Here is a 26,747-nt window from a genome sequence, read left to right as displayed (position 1 = left end):
AGGAGACTGCCCCCAAGTGAAACAGGGACTAGTTAGAGACAGATGAGAACCAACACACACATATATAATACATATATATATATATATATATATATATACACATATACATATATATATATATATATATAAAACAAATAAAAAGCAACTCAACCACTGGGAAATGCTCCAAATAACTTCCAGCCGGTCCTGCTACCTCTGGCTCTGCCTGGACGGACCGACTGCCTCACGCCCTGGTGCTGTGTCTGGGCCCAGGGCCCTGTGAGGCAGCAGCAGGAGGGCAAAGCGCTGGCGGAGAGCGGGCTGGGGGGAGGCCGGGACCCTGGCGTGAGGGGCACACGCTGCTCGGAGCCCTCTTGGGCACGGAGAGCAGACAAGGACATGGAGGCAGCCCGAGCGTCACTGCTCCTTTGTGCAGTCCTGCAGCTGCCACGGCTGCAGGGCACCGCGCAGGCGGCACCGCGCAGGCCGCACCACGCAGGCCGAGCGGTTCTCCAAACCTTTTACTGGCTGCACTGCCACGAGCACCCCGCCTCAGCCGGGCCTGGGGCCTGTGCCGAAGCACAGGTCATGTCGCCAGCAAACACCGCCGCCCTCACGGCTAGCGGGTCAGAGCAGCCGCTAGCCCTGCATGCACTGGAGCAGCACGCACGGCCCTGGGACAGCCCCCCACGCCGCTGCGCCCAACGGCCTCTGCACGGAGCAGCCGGCTGCTCCTCGCCGCGCTCACAGCTGCTGCCCGCAGCGACGTGCAGCAGAGCTGGGCGAGGGCCAAGTAGGCAGCAGGGCACATCTTTCCAGGAGGCTAAGGAGAGACGGAGTGCGCGCCTGGCTTGCGCTGCTAACGGAACGGACGGAAAACCTGCTGGAGGGGGAAAAACCGAGGCTGTTCCTGCGTGTCCCCTCCATCTAGACTGGAAGTGCTTCTAAGAGGACAACCTCAATGCATCCAAAATAACCCAGTTACCATTTTAGATCTAAGCTATTTAACAGTGTTCTGTTAAATCACAAGCAAACCACCTAGCAGAATATAATTTGACATGCGTGTGAAGACCATAAAGCAGCATCCTGATGCACATGACTTTCAGGCAGGGTGGGAAACACATGTGGCGTCAGGGTAGCAACCTCCCTTCCAACTAGCTGCCTCGGCAAGCGGAACCCGACAGCACCGCAGTCCTACCCGTCTGCCAGGCACGTCGGGATTCCAGGATGGAGCTAAATCCACAATGCCCTTTCTCCATCCATCTGCCCTGCCTTGCTGCTTTTTTTTTTTTTTTTTTTTTTTGGAATTTTTTTTGCTGTAGCTGGGAATGGAAGTTGAAGAGTGAAGTGTCACCTGCACACACAGGCACACACACATATACACACGCGCGCGCCGCAGCGGCTGCGTGACACACACCCCACTTGTGACCCCTGTAGCCCGAGAGCAGAAGGTGATTCTATCCTCCCCTGCCCTCAGGGAAAATTTTCTTACATTTATACATTATTTAAGACACACGCTGATATATAAATTAAAGTCTCTCTATATAGTATGTATAGGCAGCAGGGCCAGTTCATGAAGAAGGGCACCAGTGGGTTCATTTCCCTCGGTCCTCTGTGTAGTGCTGGAAGCGAGTGAAACTCATGAAGACTTGCTCCAGGGATATCTGGCTAACCGAATAGTCTTCTAAGTGATACTTCTCTTTGGCTTTCTCCAAGGCCCCAAAGACCTGCAAGGGATGTCAGAGCGCTTCTGGTTACTGCAAAATACTCCCTCCAGCATAGGGAGAACCGCAGCGGGTCGACACCGAACAAGTTCAAGCATCAGCCTTTGCCAAATGAAGGCTCAGAGCAGCAAGAGCCGCCCCAGGCTGGGAATTGAACCTCAGCTGGGTTTACCCAATTTACAGCAAGACTCGTAAGCTGCACAGGCAACACTGCTGAGCCCTGCTGGGCTGTCACCCAGGACGGGACAGCACAGATGGCAGTGTAAGGTGCCCAAGCACCCAGACCCAGGATTTAAGCAGCTTCCTCAGGCCAAAAGGCAGCAGCAGGAAGCAGAGAGGCTCAAACTCCACATGTTCTGGTTGGTGTCACAAGATCCGCTGCCTGTGCTAACTCACAGGAGCAAGTGCAATGTTGCTGGCATGAAGATGAGGGGGAAAGGATTGGCCTACCAAACACACCCCTTCCAGTGCCCTTCTGCTGCCAACTTTTCAAGAAATGTTTTGAGAACAAACACCTAAAGCACTGCTTGTCCCAAGAGAGGCTGTGCTCTCTCTGTGGCAGCAGCTCTGAAAGGCTGGGGACAGAAGTGGTCCTGGAAGCACACACAGTGCTTCCTCACTAGCCACAGATGCGAGTGACCTGTTCGGGCCAGAATATGGTAAAAGGTCAGGCAGAAAGCTACCTTGTCAGGAGTTTCCCTTTTTAAAAATCATATCCATTCCAGACAGAGTGAGTCTGGAGGAAAAGGAAGATGAGCTTAGCATGAAGGGGGAGGCTCGGCTCAGCCCAGCACGAACAGCAATTGAAGAGGCAGGAAAACACGTGCCCCTCCAACACCACCTTTCCCCTGCAAATGGGAGGAGCATGGGGTCAGGTTGGCATGTGCTCAGCATGTCCTTACCTGTGCCCAGCTCAGGTTCTTGTTGGTCAGGTGATAATGCACCATGCCCTGGTGTTCATGTTTCAGAACACTACCTGGGAGAAAGGAGCAGAAAGAGGCTCCACGTTAGGAAACTGGCTGGCACCTACAAACAGCATCTGCCCTTGTGTGGAGGGCAGCCAGCTCGGCAGCTCACGGTACCTGGGAAAGTCTTCTCCACAAAGGCCTTGAAGGCCAGCAGCTCGCCCTCCTCATCGCTCCGCGTCTTGGCCAGCAGCGTGTAGCCGCTGCCGAACTTGCTTTTCAAGTGCTGGGGGCTGCCCAAGCATTTGAACTGCCCGTTCACCATGATGGCCAGGCGGGTGCACAAGGCCTCGCATTCTTCCATGCTACAAGACAGAAGAGGATTCGTTCAGCACCGAGGCAGCACTGAGATGTCCCAGCTCTGATCATCTGTGGCTGGGCAACAGCAGAAGCTTCTGGGAGGTGGAGGTAGAATCTCTCCTTGCTAGGTTTTCTGCTACCTTCAAGGAGGGAGATCGGGGTAAAGCAACCTGCTGCTCAGCTCCATCCACATCAGGCTCTATCACCACAGCTCATCCCAGACTCTGGAGATGGGCCCCATCCCCTTGTCCCAACGCCCTCCTGTCCGCTCCCAATCTAAGAGACCAAGATCCATCCAGGAAATTGTCACCTGTGGGAAGTGAAAATGATGGATTTGCCACACTCCCGTGTCCGCGTCACAGCATCCCAGAGCAAACGCCGGGCCACGGGGTCCATGCCAGTCGAGGGCTCATCCAGGAAGATCACGGGGGGGCCCCCGATGAGAGCGATGCCAGCACTCAGCTTCCGCTTGTTACCACCACTGTGGAAGGAAACAGGAACGGGGAGAGAAATAGGCCTTGAAGTAGCACAGGGGAAGCCACGCACAACGAAGGGCAGCCAGAGCCCTGGACCAGCTGCGACGCACGATGACCCGCAGCGCCCACCAGCCCCAGAGGTGAGGTGCATCCACGCGAGGCCGTGCTGGGGATACCCCGCTCACCTGTAGGTCCTCACTAGCTTGTCGGCGTGGGGCTCCAAGAGCAGCCCCCTCAGCATGTTCTCTACGCAGCTGCCGATGTAGCGCTCCGGGATGCCCCGCAGCCGCGCGTACATGCCCAGGGTCTCGCGGCCCGTCATGTGCTCCAGGAGGGCATCGAACTGCGGGCAGTAGCCAATGCGCTGCTGCACCTGGGGGCAGGAGGAACCCAAGGGGGATTAGCTTGTACGCAGGTTTCTGCGAGGAGATCTCCACCCTAGGAGGATGGTGGGTTCATGGGCTTGCCTTAGCACCCACAGAGTGTTTTCCACATCTGCACAAGGTAAAAAGTGAAGTTCCTGATTCTTTCTGCTCAGAGTAACGGGGATTGAACTACAACTGTGAAACTGCACTCAAAACAAATGGGATTTTCTTCGAGCTGCTGGAGCAGCAAGTAAGAGTAGGGTATGGGCACCCACAGTGCAGCTGGGGAAGGAAATAGACGGCCTCACATACTGCTCATGCTTTGCCACCTAAATTGATTCCTTGCTGTGAGGGTCATGTCGGGTGGTTCAGACTTTCAGGAGAAATGAAGAACTAGAAACCTAGCAAGCAAAAGAAGAAACCAGCCCTTCAATAAGCTTGTCTGGGAAAGACTGGTGCTATGGAGCACCTTCCCTGCTGCCTGTACCTTTCCCGTATCCTGGCTTCCTCTGGAGACAAGAACCCAACAGAAGATGCCAAGGAAGGATGTTAACAGGATCAGACTTTCAGCTTGTTCTTCTCCCTGTTCTCAATGCCTGACATTGCCTAGGGCTGACACACTTAGATGTATTGAGGGATTGAACTAAAAAACTACCCCATACTTTGAAGTACTCAGTTTGTGACTCATCTCTTGCTTTGCCAAAGGGAATGGGCGACTCACAGCAAGGAGAGCTCTAGCAGAAGCACAGAAATATTTCTCCTGCTTGTTTTACAGAGACTGTCACCTGGTAGTGAGCTCTAACTCACATTTCCACACAACCAATTACTGAGCTAAACCCTTTTGAGGGAGGTTGTGCCACCCTTTCAAGGTTTGACTTCCACTCATTTCTTATGTGCCATCCCAGCTGAGGAGAGACTGCTTCCAGATGACCAGATGAACAGGTCAGAGGACTCAAACAAGCGCACAAGGTCCCTGCAGTGTTGCACCCACCATGCCCCCTGTGGAGGCACTGGCAAGGTGACAGACACTGGACAGCCCAGCAAGAAGCAGGGCTGCTGGTGGCTTCGCCCTCCACGCCTGCAGCCTGCAGTACCTTTTTGATGTTGGCCAGAATGCTGTGGCCGTCCACAAAAGCGTCACCTGACGTGATGCTCTCGTCGCCAGTCAGCATCTTGAAGGTGGTGGTTTTGCCTGCTCCGTTGAAGCCAAGGAGGCCAAAACATTCACCTTTGCCGACTGCCAAGGAGATCCTGTCCACTGCCAGCAGGGACTCCCGACTGTCATAGACCTGCAGAGAGCAAAGCGTGGCTCTGCCATTGCAGGACACCAGCACTGCCACCCTGTGCAGATCGTGTGCCTGCTCAGAGCAAGATGCCCAGGAGATCCACGCTCTCTCCTCACCTTAGTGAGCTCTTTGATGACCAAGGGGCTGCTCAGTGATGACAGCAGCTCTGGTGGTGACTCCAAAACCTTCTTCCTCTCGTCAGCTACATCGCGGTCTTCTGGCAGCACAGGCACCCTGTTCAGGAGCGCCACCTGGAACACCGGGAAGACGACGCTTTGCTACCTTGCTGCTGTGGGACAAACAGGTTTCTCCAGACTGACCGGGGACCAGCCCTGCCAACCCACGAGGGACATGCTCCTTCGGTCAACTACCTCAAGGGGCGTCCCAGTCCACTTGCCACCCCACATACTCAAATGACCCATCCCTGTAAGCACCACGTTCAATGGGTGCTCTCCCACAACGATGGTTTAAGTCAAAGGCACATAGTCTATGGGGTTTGGGAGCTCTAGCTGTTCCTAACAGTACTGTCTGTGCCAAGTCCTAAAAAGAGAGACTAAAAAGAGAGTCCCTAAAGAGAGGGAATTGCAGCCCAGACCGTGCGACCAGGGTGACTCCAGGGACCTTAGGAATTTAGTTCACAGCAACATCTGGACCTGATTTGACATGAGGGTGCCTACTTCTCCCTGCCATATGCTTCAGCTCACCCATTTTCTCCGCCTGCAGATGCCACAGATCAAAGTTTTTAATCGCCAGAGAAGGCTTGTCTCAATGAGGAAAAGGAGGAAGAGGAAAGAGAAACCCTGGATGGTCAAGGATGTCAGGTATCGTCCAATCCCAGGTGTCTCCCAGGAAAAGTAGTTCATCTGATAACTGATATCTGGAGTGGGGATAAAATAAAATCAATTTTGGATTAATCCGCATTCTGGGATTGCTCCAGAGAGAGTTGGGTGCCCTCAGCTTTGCCAGTATCATCTGCATCCCAGCCCACACTGCTCAGGCCCTGGGATCCCTGCACCCAGCTCCTCCTAAGCCCTCCCACAAGAGGATACGGGCCCCAGAGGGGATCTGGCACTGTCAGAAGATGCCCAGAGGAGATTCACAGAGGAGACCATTTCATTCTTTCAGGTTTTGGGACTCAGATCACCACGGGTATTTCTTCACTAGTCTGTGAAACTTTCCCAAGGCCACATTTCCTTCCAAAATGGTCAGCAGGGAAAGTGCTCCCTAACAGGATCTGGCCAGGGAGAGAGCATTAGCCACAAATGCTGCCCATTTTTTTCCTTTAAAATGGTACCTGAAGCTACTGCCCAGGCAGAGCTGGAGGCCCAGCGATACTGGAGCGTCCCAGTTCCTGAGACACCTCCTGCCCAGGTCCTGGCTGGGGACTTAGGCACTCACACATGACAGATCAAGATATTGTCAGGGGGTTTGGTCCTCCCTAGCCCCAGCCCTGCTCCTCCAGCACTACACAGAAAACACAAAGCACATCTCATCCGCCCTTGCACAGCCAAACCTGTAGCTGTGTCAGACCCAGGGCAGCTACTTCAAATTCCCTCAGCAGTCCAAACCCACCAGGCCCCCAAAACAGAGACCCCTCAGTGAGGGCACGGCCACAGTGGAATGGCCAACACTGGGCAGGAAGGACAAGCAAACTCACTGAACGCCTTGCAGATGAAGATCGCTTCGACAGAGGATGTGCAAAACTGAATGAACTCATAGTTCTGGTAGAAGTCGCTGATGCACTGGCCCAAGCAGTAATTGGGTAAGATGAGAAAGACTTTATCCAGGGTTCTGGAGAGATCCACCAAGCCCAGTTCTGAAGAAAAGGAGGGTATGAGGATCAACAGAACAGATTTAACTGTTTATAAAGAAAGATCTCAATACATCAAAATTCAGAAGGAGAATCTGTGCAAGTTCTGTCATGCTGACTACATGAGGCTGGGCTGTCACCCCCCCCCTTTTTTTTTTTTTTTTTTTTTTCTTTTTACCTCTGGGTGTGTGGCTGGATCTTTTTGGTGAAGAGAGGGTGCAGTGCTGGCCAAGCAAGAAGGACCCACCTGGAATGCTCATGATGGTCACTGCTAGGAAAGTGGCCGTGCCCGAGAGGATGTTGAAGATGGTGAGACGCGTGTAGGCGGTGGCCGCTACCGAGAAGAAGAAGCTGAGGAGGTACATAAGGGGGATAATGGCCCAGCCATAAAGGAGGAAGATCAGCATCACGTCCACGAGGTGGCTGTCTTGAGTGAAGGCTTGCACATCAAAGGCCTGGAAGATCACCTGGGCACAGTATGAGGGGAGTTAGTCCTATGAGAGGTGTTAGTCTTGACTCTCAGTGACACCCTTGCCTGAACAGCCCAGGCAGCAGGCACTGTGCTGCCCTTCCCACTAGCCACACCAGCAGCCTGTACCTGTCTCCAGGGGAAGCTCCTGCAAATTAGGATGGAAAGGGGCAAATCTGACCCCTGGGAATTTTCTCACCAGGCTCCTACCTACTCAATGTTCTAGTGCTTCTGCCCTCTCTCTGATTCTTTATAATAACAGAGACAGTGCCAGAGCCAGGGGGTCTCATCCTTTCCCCTCCATCCACACCCATCCCAGCTCTCCCAGAAGATCAGACACACCACACTAACACACAGAGGCCAAGCTCAGGGCAAAAACAGCTCAAGCAAATTGCATGGGTTCACACAAGGAAAGGCAGAGGCAAAGGAAATGCTGAGAGCACTGAAGGAGTTGAAACCTCTCTTGGCTACAGAATAGAGCTGGTCAGGGAGCCTAGCCATGCAGAGCACCCAGTGCCAGTCTGGGAGTCCCCAGCAACCTCCTGTCAGCAACATGGGTTTCACTGTGATGGCAGGGACCTTTTAGAGGGTATGACAGGAGAGCATCACTGCTGACTTACCAGCATGAGAGCACAAGGGATGAGGAAGTTGATGATGTCCCAGAGCAGGGCAGAGAGCCAGAAATTGACCACGTAGACCCCACTGACGAACTGGACGTGCTTGGCTTTGATGGCCCGCTCGCTGACCAGGAGGAGCGCGAAGGTGCTGGCGAGCGAAGCCATGCCATAGAGCAGGTTGATGGCGATGGCGAACCCCGTCTGGCCTCTGCGGGGAGAGCAGCAGGGCTGGTCAAAACAAGGAGAGTCCAACAGACCAACCCTGAGGCTGCATGAGGACAATGCACCCACACAATGCTTCAGGAATAGGTGTTGGTGCCAACAACACCTGGGTTCCCTGCAACTCAAGGGCCCAACCAGCTACAGACAGCGCCCTGTCGTCCTTCCTGGTCATGAATCTGCAGCAGAGGCTGAATCCTGAGCCCTGCTCAGCCCTGGCAGGTCCCAGTAGCTTCAGCAGGCACCCCGCGTTCCCTTGGGACTTCTTCCTCACAACACCCAGCCTGTGGTGTCAACCTGCCATCCTAAGAGGCCATACCAGTGCCTGGGTGGTTAAGCACTGGGGAAATATGAGGACAGGAAGACGAGCGCTGCGTGAGGGGATCAAGAAGGGTCAGAGCAGCTCTGCCTGCATCATGATCAGCCCTCATGAAGACAACACTCGCCCATGAAACCAGCACGCACAAGAAATGCCCCAAAATACAAGCATATCTCAGTAAGGCCCTGAAGTACAGCCCACCCAGCACACCACAAATCTTCACCCTGCTTTTGCAAGGTCACACACAACTGCTCTTGTGCAGGTGAGAATCAGAGTCCCTGGATGCAGCATTTCCCAATTTGTACAGCTGCGCCGTTTCCTCCCATCCCAAGTGGAGAAGTGGGCAGTGAGAATCCATGGGGAAAAGTACTTCTAACCACAGGCTGTATGTAAAGGCAAATACTCAGCCACTGAGGTACTTGTGTTGGCTTAAGTGGCTGCCAGGCTCAGGTAGCTCAGTCAGCTACACAGCTTTGCTCTCCTGACCTCCTAAGTATAACCACAGCTACATTTAGGTGTGAGAAACTCCAGGCTGGCTTCTCTACTGATGCTAGTACAACTGAGTACAGTGAGCCAATTTGCACCGATGGAGGTTGTGAGCCCATGCAGGAAGGGAGCACTGTGAGATGGGACATACTCCATGAGCTGGTCCTTGGCCTTCTCAGTGATGTTGCGGGGCTGCGGGTAGTTGGTGACCGTGATGGACGCATTGGGGCCCGCCAGCACGCGGAAGACGGCGTTGTCGGCCAGCATGAGCGCGGTGGCAGGGGAGTGGTACGCCTGGTTGTTGAACAGCGCGGTGACCACCGTGTGGTTTCCAAAGGCCTCGAAAGAGGCAGCGGTGATGTAGTGCTCGTTGAAGGCTCCCCCTTCCTCGGACGCTCGTGAGATGAGGTACTGCTCCAGGCCGCCTGCAAACACCAGACTCCAGCAAATAAAGAGCAGACACCTAAGGCCAACAGCAGAAGGATTCTGAGCCCGCTCTAGTCTTAACAAGGGCCACAAGACCTGACAAGGACCACAGGGTTTTAGAGAATATAGAATTGCTTAGGGTGAGGTGGGGTAGGAGCTAATTGCAGGACACTCCTGTGTGAAGAGGACAGGTTATGTTGGATATATCGCAGCTGGGAGCTAAGCCTCCCTGCATGCATTCCCACACTGCTGCCCCAGCAGGAAAAACACCACGGCTCTTGTACACTTCTCCCTGCACCATCTGCTCCACTTATGCTCCAGGAATCCTTACCTAGCACCTCCAGCGGCGACTGGTGCTGGGAATCCAGCAGCTCCACATACTGCTCGGCTAACCTCTGCGACAGCCCCGAGGTAGCTGAGACAGAGAAAGGCACAATAGTCTGGCCGTAGGGCTCCAGCATCAGCCTCAGCAGGGAGGAGTCCCTGGGTCCTGGGAAGGTCTTGGCAACAATGAGGGCAAAGGCAGTGAAAACCAGAGGCACAAGGAACTGGGCTGCCACCATCTTCCAGTTGCGCCAGCTGTACATGGCTCTCTTCATGAACATGGCGTAGAACTGCTGGCAGCACAGGTAGAACTGGGAGGGCGGAGGAAGGCAGAGGTCAGGCTCAGGCCCTGCCAGCGGCAGCCAACCCCACCAGTCCCACAGCCCCGCAGTTTCTGGAGGGACCAAGCCCATAGGCCCAACACCCTGACCCCTCCGGCCTCCCTGCATTTGGCCCGCAAGCTCTCCTGGCAGAGAAGCTCTAAAAGGGATTAGTGAGGCGGACTCCACTTCAGAGCAGGAGGGCAGCAGCTCAGAATGCACAACTTTCCCAAGGATGCTCTTACTTTGGCATCTAAAAGCAGCTTGAGATGTGACCTTTACCTAAATCCCCCTTCTGAGCATTTGAGGATCCCAAATAGGATTACTGCAACAAGGCTCCCTGTACAGCTGGGCAGCTCCTCACTTCTCCCTCAATAACCTAAAAATAATAAGCAGAGAGACTTGCCTAGGGCAAGCTCTGTCCTGTAGCTCCCTGCAGAGTTCCCTTTCATGAGCTCTTCCCTGCGCTCTGATACCCCACAGCACTCACCCCTGTGTTGAGTTTGATGCTGGAGCAGTCCTCTGTAATGAGAGCCCCACTGTCGTCCGTCATATCTGTCATTCCACTCAGGCTGCTGGAGTCATCCATGGCCCAGTCATTGGAGCGTCTCTCATGCTGGTACTGGAGAGCAGGGAGCTGGATAGCCTGGATATCCATGCTGGAATCCACCAGCTTCCCAACCCTGCCACCAGAAGGGAAAGCAGATGATGAAGCATGAACCTGGACAGGATTGAGCAGTTCTGAGCTACAGAAGCCAAACCCCAGAGACAAAACCCAGACATGCCTCAGGGAGCCCTAGAACAACCTGCCTGTATCAGGCCAACTCTTCCAACCTTCCTTCTCAGAGAGTCAAGACAGAGACAAGAGCCACCCTTGTCCCCAAGCTGTTCTGATCTCAGGTCCTGTTACCCTCTGGAAAGCTTTGGTAGGAGAGAACTTGGGTCTGCCTGAAATGTTCCTGTGCTGCAGGTCCCACTCCACAGTTAGCCCTAGAAGGACCTTGACCACAGCTCCCCGGAGAGACGGGGCACTGGGGGCTCAGGGATTCAGACCGAGGTGCCACAATGCCACATTTGGGCACTCCACGTCCTGCGAGTTGGGCCGCAATGGTTCTGCTGCTGCTGCTCAGCCCCTTGCAGAAGGAGCTCAGCCTCCCTCCTTGCCCACTGGCTTCTCACCTCAGAAAAACCTCCTCCATGGTGGTGACAGAGGCACCATAGCTGGCAATGCCCAACTCTTCCTGCTTCTGCTCCAGCTCTGTGAAGAGTGCCTCAAACCTGCAAGGACAAGCGAGGTGTGAGATGCTGCCACTTATCCGTTCTTCCAAGAGCTCCACCAGGCAGAGCTCTGGTCTACTTTGGGGTGCTGGAAAAACAGCGTCCCCTGTGTTTAATGGACAGTGGACAAAGCTTCAGATCAAAGTGTGCCAAATCCCCATGCCTGGGATTTCAGGGACAGGTAGAGATGAGAGAGGGTACTTGGGTACTCCCTTGCTGCTTTCTCTTGCCACAGGGAGCCTCAGCTACTCATATCACATCCCTGTCCAGAGGCCTGATGCTCTCAGCCTCTCTGGGCCCTGTGTGAACACTTTGGCCCAGGTCTCAGTTCACTGAAGGGCCTCCAAACATCTCTGACACAGTCTTGTAAATCAGGGGCACACCTAGGGGCCGGTGGGACATCTCTGCTACCAGACCCTAGCACCTCTTCAGCAGACTCCTGAGACCCAAGCTAGGCTGTATATCTGTGTGGAGGAGAACAGGGTCACAGCTGTGCAGGCCAGTGAACGGGAAGGTAACATTGCAGCTCTGTGTCCCTGCCCCTCTGGAGCTGCGAAAGGCCCTGTTCTCTGCTCGGGTGGCATCACAGATCTTCCCTCCAAGGACTCCTTCCTCTCATCGTCGCAGCTCCTTCAAGAAAATCGGTATTCCAATTGGCAGGTAAACACTCCGAGGCAGCGTGAACATGACAGGCTTGCAAGGGGTTGTTATTTGGCTCAGTGCACTCTGATAATACCTCCAAACCAGCCCTTCCTTGTCTGAAGAGGAACCAAAGACCTTTTTTGCTTATATGGTCTACCCTCTACACCATAACAGTTAGTAGCTACAGCAACAGCAGACAGAGAGGAAGACACTGTGGAAGGAACTGGACCCAGGGCTCCAAGACAAGCACTTTAACCCCTGGGTCGCACTTCCTCCTGTGGCTTCCCAGAAGACACAGAGACCAGACTCTCATTTCCAGCAAGTCTGCGACTGCCCCAGCTCGGGGCCGTGCTGCGTGGATGACGGGACCCCTCGGTGAGGGGAGGCAGGACGCAGTGCTGTTACCTGTGTGTGCTCTCTTTGGGCAGGATGAAGGACAGCTCTGCCCCGGCATTGCTCTCCATGGTGGCGTTGGGCACGTACTGACAGATGAGGCGGGAGATCTCCCCCAGGCTACAATACGGCTCTTTCACCATCACCATGTGATATCCTGCCCCTGGGCAGACCCACAAGAGAAGGGAGAGAAGCGTGAATACCAGTCTAATCTAGGGCAGGCCTGCCCTGGGGCAGAGAGCAGAAGACAGAGACTGGTAAAGGCTTCACAGGGCCTTGCTGGCTGTGCCTGAGCTCCAGACATGGTGCAAAAGCTAGTAGGAAGGGCAGAAGGTGAGCCAAGAAACAAGGCCTTCCTGGCATCAGTCATCTTTGAGAACTCAAAGCTACATGGCTGTGAGGAGAGAGTGTGGGTACGAATCACTGAAAGAAAGCAGAGTATCATCAAGGAGAGAAACAGTGAACAGACAAGGGGTAGTGGGTGTCCTTCCCTGCTCTATAACCCTCTCCCACACTACACCATGGCAAGAAGAGGACAGGCACTCCTATCAGATCAGGTCTGGGGCCCTTCCCCTTGCTCTGGCATGGCCTGTCTGCTCCTCCCTTACCATATTTACGCTTGAGGAAGAGAGAGGAGCCACAGCACTGCAGCTCGCCCTTGGCCATGATGACTATGCGGTCCCCCAACAGGTCAGCCTCGTCCATGAAGTGGGTGGTCAGCAGGATGGTCCGGTTGCTCCTCTGCTGCTGCAGGAGGTCCCATGTGGCCCTGCGGGAAGCTGGGTCCATCCCTGACGTTGGCTCATCCAGCATCACCACCTGCACGCAGGAGACGGGCGCTGCTTGAGAGGGGGCTGGGAGAGGACCGGCAGCAGCGCAAGGACTCAGAGGGAGCCTTGAGCTCCTACCATGCACAGGATGATCGTCTTTGGCAGAGCAGCTGCCCAAGCAGCCATGAGAAGAAAGGCCTTGGCACTCTTCTTGGGGAAAAAGGTTCAAATCGTACTTGCCTTGGAGTCCCCGATGAGTGCAATGCCGATGGAGAGCTTGCGCTTCATGCCGCCAGAGAGAGCCTTCGTCAGGCAGCGGCGCTTGTCCTCCAGGTTCAGGATCCTCAGTATGTGGTTGATCTCCTCGGGGCACTTGGAAGATGGGTAGCCCTTCAGCTGGAAGCCAAGAAGAAGGAAGGGTCAGGTTTACCTGCAGGGGTAACGATGTCCCAACCAAAGACTCTACTCACCCCCTCAGCAACCCCTCAGGTGCTCAAAAATCCCCCACACTCTCCACACCTTTCTGCATTTAGTCAGGAAGGCAAAGAAGAACATGGAAACCAACTCCTGCCCAATGGAGGGACCCCCCTTCCCTGCACACAAGGATCTGCTGCAAAGAGCCCTTACGAGAGCAATGATGCTCAAGATCACTCCACTCCTCTGCCCAGATGAACAAGGAACTCATTAAGGATGATACAGGAAGGGGAGAGAAAGGACTCTTCTGCCTAATCTGCAGCCTTTTCCCAGCCTCCTTCAACTCCAGCCCAACCCCAAGGAACTACATGCAAAGCAACTTTGGGTACTTTTTTTTTTTTTTTTTTTAACTCTAGTGAAAGGCATGGATGAAATACAGCAACAAGTCCTGAAATGAAGCCTGAGGCTGCAGTCAAGCTCTGGGCTCACCCCTGAATAGAAGTAGAGATGTTCTTCCACTGTCATGTTGTCGAAGAGCACGTCGTGCTGGGGGCACAAGCCCAGGCTCTGTCGGATCAGAACCATGTCCTGGGAGATCTCGTAGCCGTTGATGTAAGCTTGCCCACTTGTTGGGGAGTACAGGCCTGAGAGAGGCAACACGCAATGGCCTTAGGGTGCACAGCTGCTCATCCCAGGGCTAATCCTTCCTCTTTGTAGGGCTCTTTGACATGCTTAAAGAGGACATCTTGCTTCAGGCCTCCGGACTGAGCAATCTGATCTCCCTCACAGATGACACCGCCCAGATGATCTCACTCTCACACAGGGTTATTCATGGACCCCCAGCTCCCTCCCCTGTCTCCAGGCAGCAACAAGCTCCTCAGAGACAAGACACTCTTGGTTAACAGCCCAGTGAAATGCTGGTGCTTTGGGGAAAAGCAAAAACCACTCCCCAATTTTAGAGAACATGTACAGCTTCACTTGCTTTAAAGGGGAGATATTAGCTCCCTTTTGTCACGAGAGCCATCCATCCTGTCCTATTCCAAGGGCCTGATGCTACGAGCTGACTCCCTTGCTGCCAAGTGCCAGCCCCAAGATGGGCCACTGCTCCTACCTGTGAGCATAGACAGCGTAGTGGTCTTCCCAGCACCGTTGTGTCCCAACAGGACGGTGATCTGCCCTTCGTACATGTTCACGGTTAAGTCCTTGACTGCCTCTTTGGTCTTGTTCCCCACTTTGAAGACCTGTCAAGATCAGGTTAATAATTTGATATTCCCTTCAAGGCAAGTGCTCTCAGATCGGCTTCTTCTCCAGCAGAAGCTCCTTTCCACAGGGCAATCAAATCCTGTCGTGACCACATGGGGCTGGCATTAGACATCAGTACCCGACAAGTTAAATGCAGACATCATGGCACAGGCAAGTACCTAGTACTTCAGATGAAAATTCAAATGCAGTTGCTTATGGGCAAGAGCCTCATCTCCACTGCAACAGCCAAGCAACACAGCCTGGGGAAAGAGGACAGCTTGATTATGTGGAAGCTGCCGTAGGCAAGACTGAAAAAACAACATTCAAGATGCAATGGGTGCCCACACTGCTCTGTGGGCAAGAAAAAAAGACCAGCTGGCCTAGTGGCAACAGCATTAAACAGTCTTGCCTCACCTGATGAGTCTACATCGGCCTGACACACCAAAATGAGGCCTTTTCCAGAAGCTAGAGAAGCCAGAGACACCCCTCTCTCTGGTTCCTTGCATGCCAGAGGGTCCTCTGTGGAGCAACATGGATCTATTTCTTGTCTTTCCTTGTGTTTCCAGCCTCCTGGGTAGCCAAGGAGCAAAAGGGCAGGAATAACAGCACACACCTTTGTCCAAAGGCCCAAATCTTGCGTTTACCATGTGTGGGACAGCACTAGTATTAATGCCGCACTGGGGAGTCTGTACCTTGGAAAGATGCTTTATTTTGATTCCTGACACCAGGTCGGCAGGCTCTTCCTCAATGTACTGGCTCTTCAGGGCCTTCTCGGGGTCTTCCTCTTCCTCCTTCTCCTTTCCCACAACAGTCCGAGGGCGCCCACACCAGTACGAGGGCTGAGAGTGCAGAGAGCAAGAGAGTGAGTGGCTGGAGAGGGCGTGAGTGGAAAAAGGATGTGCACAGAGCAAGTAAGCAAAGAGAAAGAACCCCAGGTGCAGGCACCCTGACACCCTCCTCCATCCTCCTTGCACGCAAACACCTCCCAGGGCTCTGCAACACCATTTCTCTTTGGTTATCAGTTATTAACCAGCGTATCTTTACGAGGCAGGTAAGCGGACCGCTGCATTTCTGCTGTGCCAAGTCCTGCCCTGGTTTAGCTGCAATACAGTCAGATGCTAAAGGGAAATAACACAGGGACAGGGAATTAACAGGGCAGAAGGAAAAAAAAATCCAAATCAGATCACAAAGGCTACATTCACATGATTAAAGGTGATTGTGTCACTGTGGCTTAACGAATTGTCAGCAGGGAGCTGAGCTACGTTAACCACCACAGTTACACTGTCCGAAGACGACACATTTTGCTCGGCCATTCCAACGTGCAAGCTCAGCCCACGGGTGAAAGACTTGCTTGTTTGAAAAATAACCCATATCCCGGCACCAGCATGTGATGTCTTGCAGTGGAGAGAGCAGGGAACAAACCACCTAGGAGAACTTGCATCTCAGTGCTCAGGAGAGTTCCAAAGCCCTTCCCTGCTGGAAGGGATGTGCGCGCGGGGCAGCAGTGCTCACCGTGAAGAGGAAGAACCAGGGCTGCGGCACACCGTACTCGCCGGGGAACACGGCCTCCACGTACCAGGCCACCAAGCCGTAGAGAGCTGAGTCCAGCAGCAGCATCCCCAGCACTTGGGCCAAGGTAAAGTTGTCGTCCACGCTGACCGGCTTCATGAGGTCCCTCCACTGAATGCCAGTCCCTGAAACGCACAGAGGACAGGGGTTTATCTGCCAGGAGCTTTGCACACACAGACACTGCACCACGCTGGGCCTGGGCTAACGAGCCTTCCCCGAGTGTCCTGGCCTGGGATGGAGACACTGGACGTTCCCAGTCCAGCAAGGCTGGAACTGAAGCAAAACACGCAGATTCTGTGCAAACCCAGATCTCTTGGCATTGCACCACATCAAGCACTGAGCATTACCCATTACCTGAGTTACTACAACCCCTTCTGACTTCCATGGAAGAAAAAAGAGCTGCTTGCCCCCCCGCAAAAAGCCTCAGTGAACTCCACAACATAATTCGTGAAACACCTGAATCACTACAAGACCGTCTTTGCAAATTTAGAACAATCCCTGTTTTACAGATGGAGGGAAAAGATGCCACAGGAACTTTACTGAGGTCTCCAGGCCCCCAGGCCCATCCTTGGCACACGGTGTCAGGCTTCTTCCTTCACCTGCTTTGTAACTGCCTTGAGAAGAAACAAATCTCTTCTCCAGAGAGACCTGCCACTGCAGCTTCCTATTCACTTCTATCACTTTGCAAAACCATGGCCACTACTGGAACCAACAGCAAAGTTTCATTAATACGGAAATTAAAAAAAAAAAAAGGAAAGGAGAGGATGCAATTAATTCCCATCTGTTAGAAGAGAAATGAGTTTGCAATCAAAGTGAATAACTACAGCATCCTGCACAGCCCAGATTCCATTTTTTTTTGGCTGCCAGACACAAGGGTTTGAAGGGTCAAAGCTGATAAGGCCTGCAGGAACATGCAACACGGTCCTCTCATTCCTGCTAAGAGGAATAAAGTGACTTTGACTTCTTTACACCCTTCAGACAGCACATAAGCCAGTTCCAACCCACCACAGAGAAATGGAGGCCGAGAGGCAGACAGAAAAGGGGCAAAACCTTTCAGCTTCCAGGAAACCGTGCACAACGCCAGGCTGACCTCCCTCCTTCCGCTGAGCAGCTGCAGTGAGTGTAAGGAACGAGAAGCCCTCGCTCACCTTTTCCTTCAAACATGCCAATGAGCTGGGCCCCCATGGCCATGGCCACGTTGGAGATGAGGCAGGATGCCAGCTTCTGGCTGTGGGACATCAGGTCGTAGCGAGGCGAGATGAAGAAGTAGGGGATGTAGGAGAAAAAGTACAGGAAGCCACCAGCAGCAGCCGCAACATTTGCTGCAAGGACAGAGAAAAATGGGAAGGGAAACATCTCTAATGGCTGAATCTATATGCTGCTGAATCCTAGCTATCTGGTTTGAGCAATTACAGTATATATGTCCATTTCACAAGCACTACTATAAAACACAGTCAAAGAGGAGTGCAAGGACCTCACTGTTTGCATCAAGACAAGTTATCCCACGCAAGACACAGGGCAACCGCATCTAACTTTGGAGTTGGCCCTGCTTTGAGAGAGATGGACCAGAGCAACGTATTTCCAGCGATCACTTCCAGCCAAAATCATACGAAAAAAGTTTTACACCATCCTGCTCTGTTCATGCACGGGCAATGGCAAGAGAAACAACGTTCTCGTGCCCATCGGCACAAGGCCCAGAAGGAACTCTGTGTCATGTGGGTTCCTCTCATGGTTTTTGGCAGGAGCTGTAAATCCCACAGGGGACAGGGAAACAGATTCTAAGTGTCTTCCTCTGTCTGCAAGTTTCCTGTTACTAATTGGAACAGCACTAGCATTTCACCAGAGAGAGCCTCTAACTCGAAAGCCCACGTGGTTTATATAGAAGACACTCACCTCTAGAGAAGAAGGTGCTCACCATGAAGTTGAAGGAGATAGAGGAGATGGAGAAGACGGCGAGGAACGTGAACACCAGTGTGGGGTCGCTGTTGGTGAGCACTGCTCCCTGCTCGCTCACCTGCCGAGACAAGCCTGTTACACTGGGCACAACTGGCTGGTCAGCTGGCTACAACTGCAGGCACATGCAGGCACCGAGGGCTGACGTTCTCCAGGAGTTGAGGACAAACCAAGAGGTTGACCGAGAACACCCAGGCCCCACTAGACCAGCCCCGATGGTGGAATGGGGGCTGCCCTCATGTAACACCAGATCTAAGAGGCAGGGGACATCTTGCTTTCCAACCCTGACTGCTGCCTTCTGTTTCTCACAGTGCTGGTGCAGAGAAGCAGGAGAGCCTGCATCTCTCCAAGGATTCACAGGCTCTCAGGAGGTTGCTGTTAGGCCCGGGAATGTCCAAACCTCCCCTGCACCTGCCTGCTCTAACCCTCCAACCTCCTCCTGCTGCTGGCTGACACAGGCAGCGTGAAAGGCTGGCAAAGCACCCACTCCCCTTGTTGGGAGCAGGGTAGAGGTTCGACCCTCTAGAGCCAACAGTGGCAGGAGGCCCAGGCTGAAGGAATAATTCAAGTTCCTGGGTGCTCTCCAAGTGCATTCATCTTGCACAGAGCTTAAGCTCTGCCCACCCAGTTAAGAAAGGATTTGACTCAAAGAAGGCTCTCTGTATTAGGCACCTGGAAGAAGGAGGAATCCTGAACTACGAGGATAGTCTTCCTTCTCCCCAGCCAAGTTTTGGGATCCCCATGTCCAGCCAACACAACAATACTGACCTGTGCAATGTGAGACTGAGGAAAGACACTCACCTTCACACAGAAGAGCACTGTGACAAAAAACACGGACACCAGGAGGAAAAGGAAGAACATGAGGAACCAGGCGCTCCAGTGCAGCCAGTTGCTGAGGCCCATCATGTGCATGTACTCCTGGGGGAAGGCCAAGCTGTTACCCAGAGCTGAGCTGCACCCACGTTTCCCAGACAAGGGGGCCCAGAGCAGCTCACATGGCAGCGAGCAAGTCCAGGCATCTGTTGTGAAAGGGATGTAGTGGCTGCAACCCTTAGGCGCTGGTGAGGAGGGAGGAAGCTCCTGGCACCAACGGCCCTGAGGAGCCTTTACACAGGGGGCAGGACAGTCAAACACCCCAGAGAGAACTGAGCCCTGCACCTTCAGGCCTGATGTTGTGACCACCACCTCAGCTGAGCTCCTTGCCACCCACATACCACAATTTAGAAACACAGATTTCCAAATGTAGAAGACAGAACAACTCCTTCCCATACACCGAGTTCTCGAATCCACACGGGTTGTCCTCTCAAGAAGTTACCTTTCAAAATACCCTCCAGTCCAAAAGAAATGCCAGTCTTCCCATCTAACAGCATTGCTAAGCAAAATGCTACACAGCAAGGAAGGACAGAGCTGGGTTTCAGCAACAAGATTAACGACATTCTTCCCTAGAGTTTGCTAATCCCCTGTCATCCCATCTCCCCACATCCTGCTTGTCCACTCCAACCTAATGGGGATTTTGTTCCTAACCGGTTCTTCTGAAGGAAAGATTCATGTTACCTTCAGCTTCTTCTCTTTCTCATGCACGACGGCACGGACGATGTTGAGTGAGGTATAGGTGAAGCTGAGCATGAGCAGCAGGGGCAGCTGGTTCTGGATGGCAAGAAGGAAGAGGTCATTGACGTATGATGGGTAGGGGAAGCGCTGCACCACCACGGTGATGTTCTCCAGCAGGCTGGCATTGGTGTGATACTGTATGATGGCTCTGTCCACGGCATGTTGCACTGCCAGGAAGCCTTCCCGGATATATCCTGCATGGCAAAAAGTAGCACAAGGAGATAGAAATGGGTGCGTGCTCAATAGAGACAAAGTCACAAAGAGAAAAGACCAGTGCAGACCTTCTTAGGAAGAGGAGGAGCCTCTAAGGGAAGGTTTGCTTGGGAAGAATAGAAAAGAAGAAAAGAGCCCTTAGAAAAGGAAACCAAATGTCACTATCAAAATATTCCCAGTTGTTTCAGCAGACCTAGAGAGGGTCTTGGAAAGCACGAAAATCAGAGGCATTTAAATCTCTCATAATCGTCAGTTATAAAGAGCTGACAGCAAATGTGGATTTAAATGGCAATCCTCGTTCTGCATGGTTTTTATTTTTGTAAGAAAAGTGATTCTTACAGTCACCATTAACCATGAGCAATATCACTGAAATTAGTTTTTCTATGAAAAACTTTTTTTTTTGGTAAAACAGGAGAGTATGCAAAGCTGAAGTAGGGTTTTGTGGGGAAGAATATACCCCATTTTTCACATATTTGGCTTAAAATTTTATGCATTAGAAAACAGTATTTTTTAAACTCATTCTTACCCAACTGCTTTCAAGAAGGGCACCCTTTCCTGACAGATGCTCTCCCTTACTTTATAAGGCCATTAGAAAGATGACTGCCACCCTGCACCTGCAGCTCGCTCTGGAGTTACTCCAGCTAAAGGCACGGGAAGAGAGGCCACAGCATCCACACACCGCTCATGGGGTGACACTGCAGGTCACCAAGGGCACAGGGACAACTTGCTTATCTGTCAGTAAGAGACTGGCAGAGATGGTCAACCCTTGGCCTCACAAATCCCCCGTGTTTTTAAGCCCGTACCCTGCCCTTGTGAGCTCCCTTGCCACCTGATGACAGCACTTGGTAGAGGGAAACATTGAGGAAAACCTCACTTCTGGAACTGTCTGCAGTAAGACAAGCCAGGTATTGGCCAGTATTTTCTTAAAAATTGTGGTTTATGGGATATTTATTTAAACTGAGTCTCAGGGAATAACGTACAATGTGTCACTATACAGAAGATTAAAGATTTTGACTGCCAAACGACATATGGTGGAATAGAAGCCAACCCCCACCTGGTGTTCCACCATCTGCAAACTTGGCCTCCCTGGGGCCAGGCAACTGGAAGAGAGGGAAGAGGTAGCTGGTGTGCCAGTCCCGGTCCAGGTTGGGGTTCAGGCCCGTCTGCTCGCTCCGGGGCGCATTCCTCGGGCTGTACTTGAAGCGCAGCTCATAGTCAACCTGCAAGGAGCACGGAAAGGACAAGTGCGTCACGGATTAGTGAGAAAGGGGCAATTCTTGGCATCATAGTGGCAGCTCATCAAGGCTAAACCACTCATTTTTCCACTGCAGGATGCTGGGACCCAACCCCAGCTCCTCACCACTGAGATGCAGTTGAACATCCAGTAGCTCTGCTCACCTGCAGGGGCAAGGGGGCCTTGCTGTGATTGAAGGAGTGCTTGAACACAACAGCAGCCAGCACGTTGCCAGAGCGGTTGTCCAACTTCACGTATTCCTCAAATTCCCTCTCCGAGGAGAAGCCTTGAGCTGCAGAGGAAGGAAAAGCAGAGAGTGAGCAGCCTGCAGGAGCTGCACTCCACAGAACACAACTTTTCACAGGGCAGGAGGAAACCCAGGCAGCCATCACTGCAAATGTCAGGTGGTTTTGGGACTTTCCACACAGGAGGGATGAGCTCCAGCCAGAACTGGAAACAGTCATTAGTGATCACAGGAGATTTATATGGGATGTAGCTGTACCCAACATGGGAGACAGATTTTTTTCTCCTCCTTGAGAGCAGGTCAATCTTTTGAATATATCTTGGTATCTTTTAGACAAACAAACAAAAAATCCTAGTATTTTCTGCCCCTTGGAATAAGGAGACAAAGCATTAAAAAACAAAAAAGTATCAAATACTTTGTTACATGGAAGCAGCAGCCATTTTATTCAGCTACTGTATGGCCAATGTTTCAACTTTGACATAGAAATTGCAACAAAAAAAGGTAACAAAGATCAAAACCAAGGTGGGCAGACTTCAGAAGCAAAACCACTGCCTCAAGGTGATGAAGTAACGATCTGATGAAGTAATGCATTCTGTGAATAGAGCCTCAAAATTTAACTTAATAACAATTAGCCTGAGAATTTCCAGTTACTCTGACAATTACTGGCGTGGAAAACGGACTGACTATATGAATTCATCAGATACATGGAAGAGAAGAGGATGCCCATTTTTTGTTTTAAAAAATGTGTTAGGGGTGCTGGAAGTTGCTCATAAGAACAGGTGACAGAGCTACCTGCTGAGCAGAAATCTGTGTTTCAAGGGAACTCGTGATTTTAGCAGTCAGTCTGCCCCTAAACCCAAAGGTGCTGCCACCAACACTGTCAGCCAGTGCTCAAGTTAGATGCTGGTCTCTGCCCCTAGCAATGCTTAATCTAGGGAGAATTTCACATCCTTTAAAGGCTTCATCCAAGGAGCTTAGGACATCCTACCACAGGTCCCCATTCAGGAACACACTTGTGTGACCAAAGCTGTAGGTGCAGCGTTGAACTTGAAGCTATAAGAAAGGCCCATGCGACTTCAGAGATGCCCTGGTGCGAGCCCAGCCCCTGCCAACCTTTAATGCTGATGGGTAGAGCCTTCTCCACCGCCTCGGCAATGCTCCTCACGGCGCTGCTGTCCGAGGGGACGTACGCCAGCTCCCAGGGGTTGCTCGCGTGCCGGTGGTAGAAGAAGGCTGGCAGGTCATCCACCGACTGCGGCGGGTAGATGGTGGCATTGGGGTGGCTGACGGAATGCACGCGGTGACGAAGCGCGATCAGGATGGCAGCAAACAGCAGCGGCAGGCAGATCTCTATGACTGTTACCAAAATCTGCCGTTTCTGCAGCAAGATAGGAGGAAAAAGAAAAAAAAAGGCAGAAATAGGGTTACACTTCCTCAAGGTAGAAGAAACACAACCAAGTTCATGGCCCATGCAGCAGAAGCACTGGAGGGCTTTTCACTTCGTGGCACTCAGGGTTGCAGATTCATAAGCTGGTGTCTTCCGTGGAAGGCTGCAAATGAATGAAGTCCATGAACCGACCGTGAGACTTGGCTGGTTAGCAGGTTCCTGCATCTTTCAGGACTTTCCCACCAAGGAGGTTTCTGTCTCCTTCCATAAACACAGTCAGTTTTCAACTGTGTTGCTTTTAGATGCTTCCCTGTTATGCTGCCACAGAATAAATGAGCTCAGCTGGCTATTTGCCTTTTTGCTGGGCTATGAAACTCTGCCAGAGAGCAGGTCCTGCTTGACGCTGCCTCAGTAACTCCTGCAAGCACCAGCCATAGATCTCAGTGCTCCTGCAAAGAGGGAAAGGGCTGCCTGGGGAGCAGTCAGTGCCAGGAGAGCAAAGAACAACTTTTATCAACGCAGAGCAACCTTAACCAATACTAGAAGCTAAAAATACAGTAGCTAGAGAAAAGGAAAGATGGAGCAAAGGGGAATTACACCAAACGCAGCAAATGTCTATGTAAAAATACATCTGTTCACGGCAGAGCTGGCTGCCCCTGAAACAAGGGCATCTCCGCAGTTGGCTCCCGTTCTGCAGAGGGACCCGGTGCCTCAGGAGGGCAGGAGCAACGGCGCGAGGTCCTGCCCCGTCTGCTCCCGCCAACGGCGCCGCCTTCCCCGGCTGTGCACGGCCTGAGCCCGGCCCGCACGCGAGGGCCAGCGCAACAAACCAAACCTCCTGTCCTGCAGCTTAAGCCAGGGAGGTTTGTCTGGCAGTTGGGACAGGCTACAAACACAGCCCCAGCCATGCTGTGCAGCTCGGAGAGCAGAAGCAGCAGCACTAACATTTTCTGAGTGTTTTTCTGAAATAAAAGAGGCTTTACAAGATCACAGTGTTGTACAGCCCTCCCCAGGGCTAGCAAGCGCAGCAAAGGCACCACGTGAGGCAGCAGGGGCACCTTTACTCTCTAACTTGCTGCCTCAGCAGTCGTTGTTTTATGTGGACAGTCCAGCTCCTCCCCAACATCTCTGCACACTCTAAAATTGCCTCCTACTTGGCATCCTCTTAATCAGCCAGTTTGCTGAAAGCCACGGTGCAACACTCCAGGTTGCAGCTGAGAGCAGCAACTGGCTCCTACGTTTTAGCAATGCACTCCAAGGCTCTGGGCATCTGCATGGGGTCAAAACTCTACTGGAAGAGCCTGGGCATGAGCCCCAATCTGGGTATCTCTGACTGCGTCCCCCGCCTGCTGCCATCCGTGAGGGAAACACAGCAAGTCGGGCATGCTGAGAGCACACGGGTTTCTGCGGGAGCGGGAACGGGGCCCAGAACATGAGCTGCCTCATTACTCCCCGTCTCCTGGGAAGGAGCAGACAGTTGGCACTGCAGCAACTGGCTGGAATTTGCCCTCCGCAGGTTTGCTGAGGTGGCGGTGACTGTGCGGGCACCTTGCCACACAGCTGCTCCCTCCGTGGCCCTGGCACTCACCAGCTGCTACCAAAGCGGGCAGCCCGGCCGCACACTCCCCTGGCAGGCACAGAGAGGCGCCTGTGGCCTCCTGCCCTCCTTACTGCATCCAGCTGGAGCCGCTGGGAGCTCCCAGCGCAGCAATCCCTGCTGCACCTCGGGAATCAATGACCATTTAACCCTGCGTGGGGCCGGCAGGGTGGCCCTGGGCACGACGCGCTGCCGTCCCCAGCGCCGCGGCGGCAGCCCCGCTCCGCGCCGGCATCACCGTGTGAGCGAACACTGCAGGTGGCTGATGGCTCCAACACGCAGCTGCTGCAGGGCAGCTGCCTCCTGCTCGTTTACTATCTTATCAACCCTCTGAGGGCCCCTTGGACTTTCTCCAGGGCCATTACCTGAACTCAGGAGCTAACAGGCAGCCACAAGCAGAGGCTTTTGCTTGGGCAGAAGTCATTTAAGCTCCTTTATTTTAGCAGCGACAGGGACACTCATCTACAGTCATCGCTACCAAGCGGTCATTTCTGTCAGCTCAAATCACATGCACTTGAGCTCGTTTTTAAGTAGGCCTGCTAATAACTAGGGAGCTTTACTTCTTTTCCAAAAGGACATGGTACAAACCCTCAGCTCTTCCATTTGCTTGCCCGGAACGAGCGCTGTGCTGAGCTGCGGGGCTGTAATTGAACCCATAAATCCAGACTGTGCCAAGACACCCGCTCCCCCTCTCCCCTGCCCTCTGCGAGGGGCTGGCTCCAGGTGGCTGCGAGTCTGCAGGATCTGCTGAAGGACATTTGCTGGCTATTTAGAGGAGCTGCAGCCTATTCTGCAGCAGGCAAGATGCTGCAGGGCCCCAGCCGAGAGAGGCAGCACTGTGATGCAAAAGCAAATTCTGGCTTGCAAGTTAGCCCTAAGGTTCCTAAATACTCCTGGCATCTGCTCTTGCGGGACCGAGAGCAGATGCCAGGACACAGGTGGTTTAAAGGCAGCCCACGGGCCTGTAAAAGTTGCTTCTGAAGACTGCGATAAGCAATAGAAAAAAACAGCCCTATTTTGAAAGAGGAGAACCAATAAATTGTGCATTTGAGGGACAGGGGTGCAAAGTAGTTGAGCACACACCCTGCACACCTCTACCTGGCACAAAAGATCCCTCCCGACACACAGTCATCCTGGGCCTATGGAGGAGATTCTCCAGGGAATCCAGATGCCAGAACAGCTCTGGAGGGGTTACTTTTGAGGGATGACATAGGCAGCTCCCCTCCTACCAGCACAGGGAACAACTCACCTGCAGAATATAATTCTTCCAGAGAAGCAGCCCAAACTGCCTGAGCACGACCATTCTTCCATCAGCAGGGGAGCACCACCACTCTGCAGGACTCTAGGAAGCAGAACCAAAAGCAGTGAACAACAGAGACTAACAAATTCCACCCCCAAATTCCCCAAACTCCCCGGAAAACCCTGCTCCAGGTCCCAGGGCAGTATCAGCCAGGAAGTTTTCTCCACACCTGCTTGTGCCTCAGCATCCAATCTGATGCTCAGAAGCCTTTGCCCCAAGGGCAGACTCAAATCTGGAAGCCCTGCGTGCTCCTCACTGCTCTCAACAAGGAGATTTGTCCTCTGCGATGGGCAGGGCCACTCCATGCCCATCAGCACCTCTGTAGCAGCTCAGCACCACTGACAGACCAGAGCAAGGCCCATCTCACCAGCCCGAGACCCTTGCTCGCCAACCCACCACCAGCCCAGGAGGAAAACTCCAGAGCTTCCGACACTAGAAGACCTCCTACCCCAAGGCAGAGAGCTGGCATCACAGACCAAATGTGTCCATAACAAATCTGAGTGGCCAACCCTGCTTCCTGAGTGGTGTTGCAACTGAAACAACAAAACCAGCTCTCCTGGGTAGCCAGTAAGAGCCAGCGGCCTCTTGGCTTCCAGCGTCATCAGCTCCCAGGCATCTGGGTGACCTGAATGACACCACAAAGCGCCTAAAAAGGAGAGGCTGCTGTGTGGAAATCCAACCCGTAAACATCCAAGACGTGGTAATTACTAAAGCGCTGACACACACCCAACGCAGCGAGGCGAATACGCAGGTCACGACACCAGGGAGCTGGCCCGAGCCACGAGGCGACACCCCGAGCGTCCTCGTGCTCATTA

At 53.0% G+C, this 26,747-nt stretch overlaps 1 protein-coding gene across 1 annotated transcript; it reads right to left on the bottom strand.

Annotated features, from left to right (window-relative positions):
- Positions 1-1,502: 1,502 nt before the first annotated feature.
- ABCA3 (ATP binding cassette subfamily A member 3) lies at positions 1,503-25,979 on the bottom strand. The gene is made up of 30 exons (XM_010212083.2): positions 25,882-25,979; positions 22,762-23,026; positions 21,569-21,696; positions 21,225-21,390; positions 19,901-20,151; positions 19,148-19,264; positions 18,287-18,407; positions 17,542-17,715; positions 16,337-16,518; positions 15,517-15,663; positions 14,694-14,823; positions 14,072-14,226; positions 13,409-13,564; positions 13,007-13,217; positions 12,411-12,561; positions 11,265-11,363; positions 10,576-10,768; positions 9,773-10,076; positions 9,167-9,440; positions 7,995-8,199; positions 7,153-7,372; positions 6,753-6,911; positions 5,800-5,972; positions 5,212-5,346; positions 4,904-5,098; positions 3,630-3,817; positions 3,279-3,449; positions 2,786-2,973; positions 2,606-2,679; positions 1,503-1,706 (listed from the first exon to the last, which is right to left on the bottom strand). The coding sequence occupies exons 1-30, from the start codon at positions 25,933-25,935 to the stop codon at positions 1,575-1,577; spliced, it is 5,118 nt and encodes a 1,705-aa protein (XP_010210385.2). The 5' UTR covers positions 25,936-25,979; the 3' UTR covers positions 1,503-1,574.
- Between the last annotated feature and the right edge of the window lie 768 nt (positions 25,980-26,747).

This window comes from Tinamus guttatus, unplaced genomic scaffold, assembly GCF_059628265.1.
Source record: "Tinamus guttatus ecotype Peru unplaced genomic scaffold, ASM5962826v1 Tinamus_guttatus_pri_ptg000172l, whole genome shotgun sequence".
Taxonomy (NCBI): Eukaryota; Metazoa; Chordata; class Aves; order Tinamiformes; family Tinamidae; genus Tinamus; species Tinamus guttatus.
Note: the sequence above shows the minus strand (reverse complement) of the source record. Positions and strands in the feature narration are given on the sequence as shown.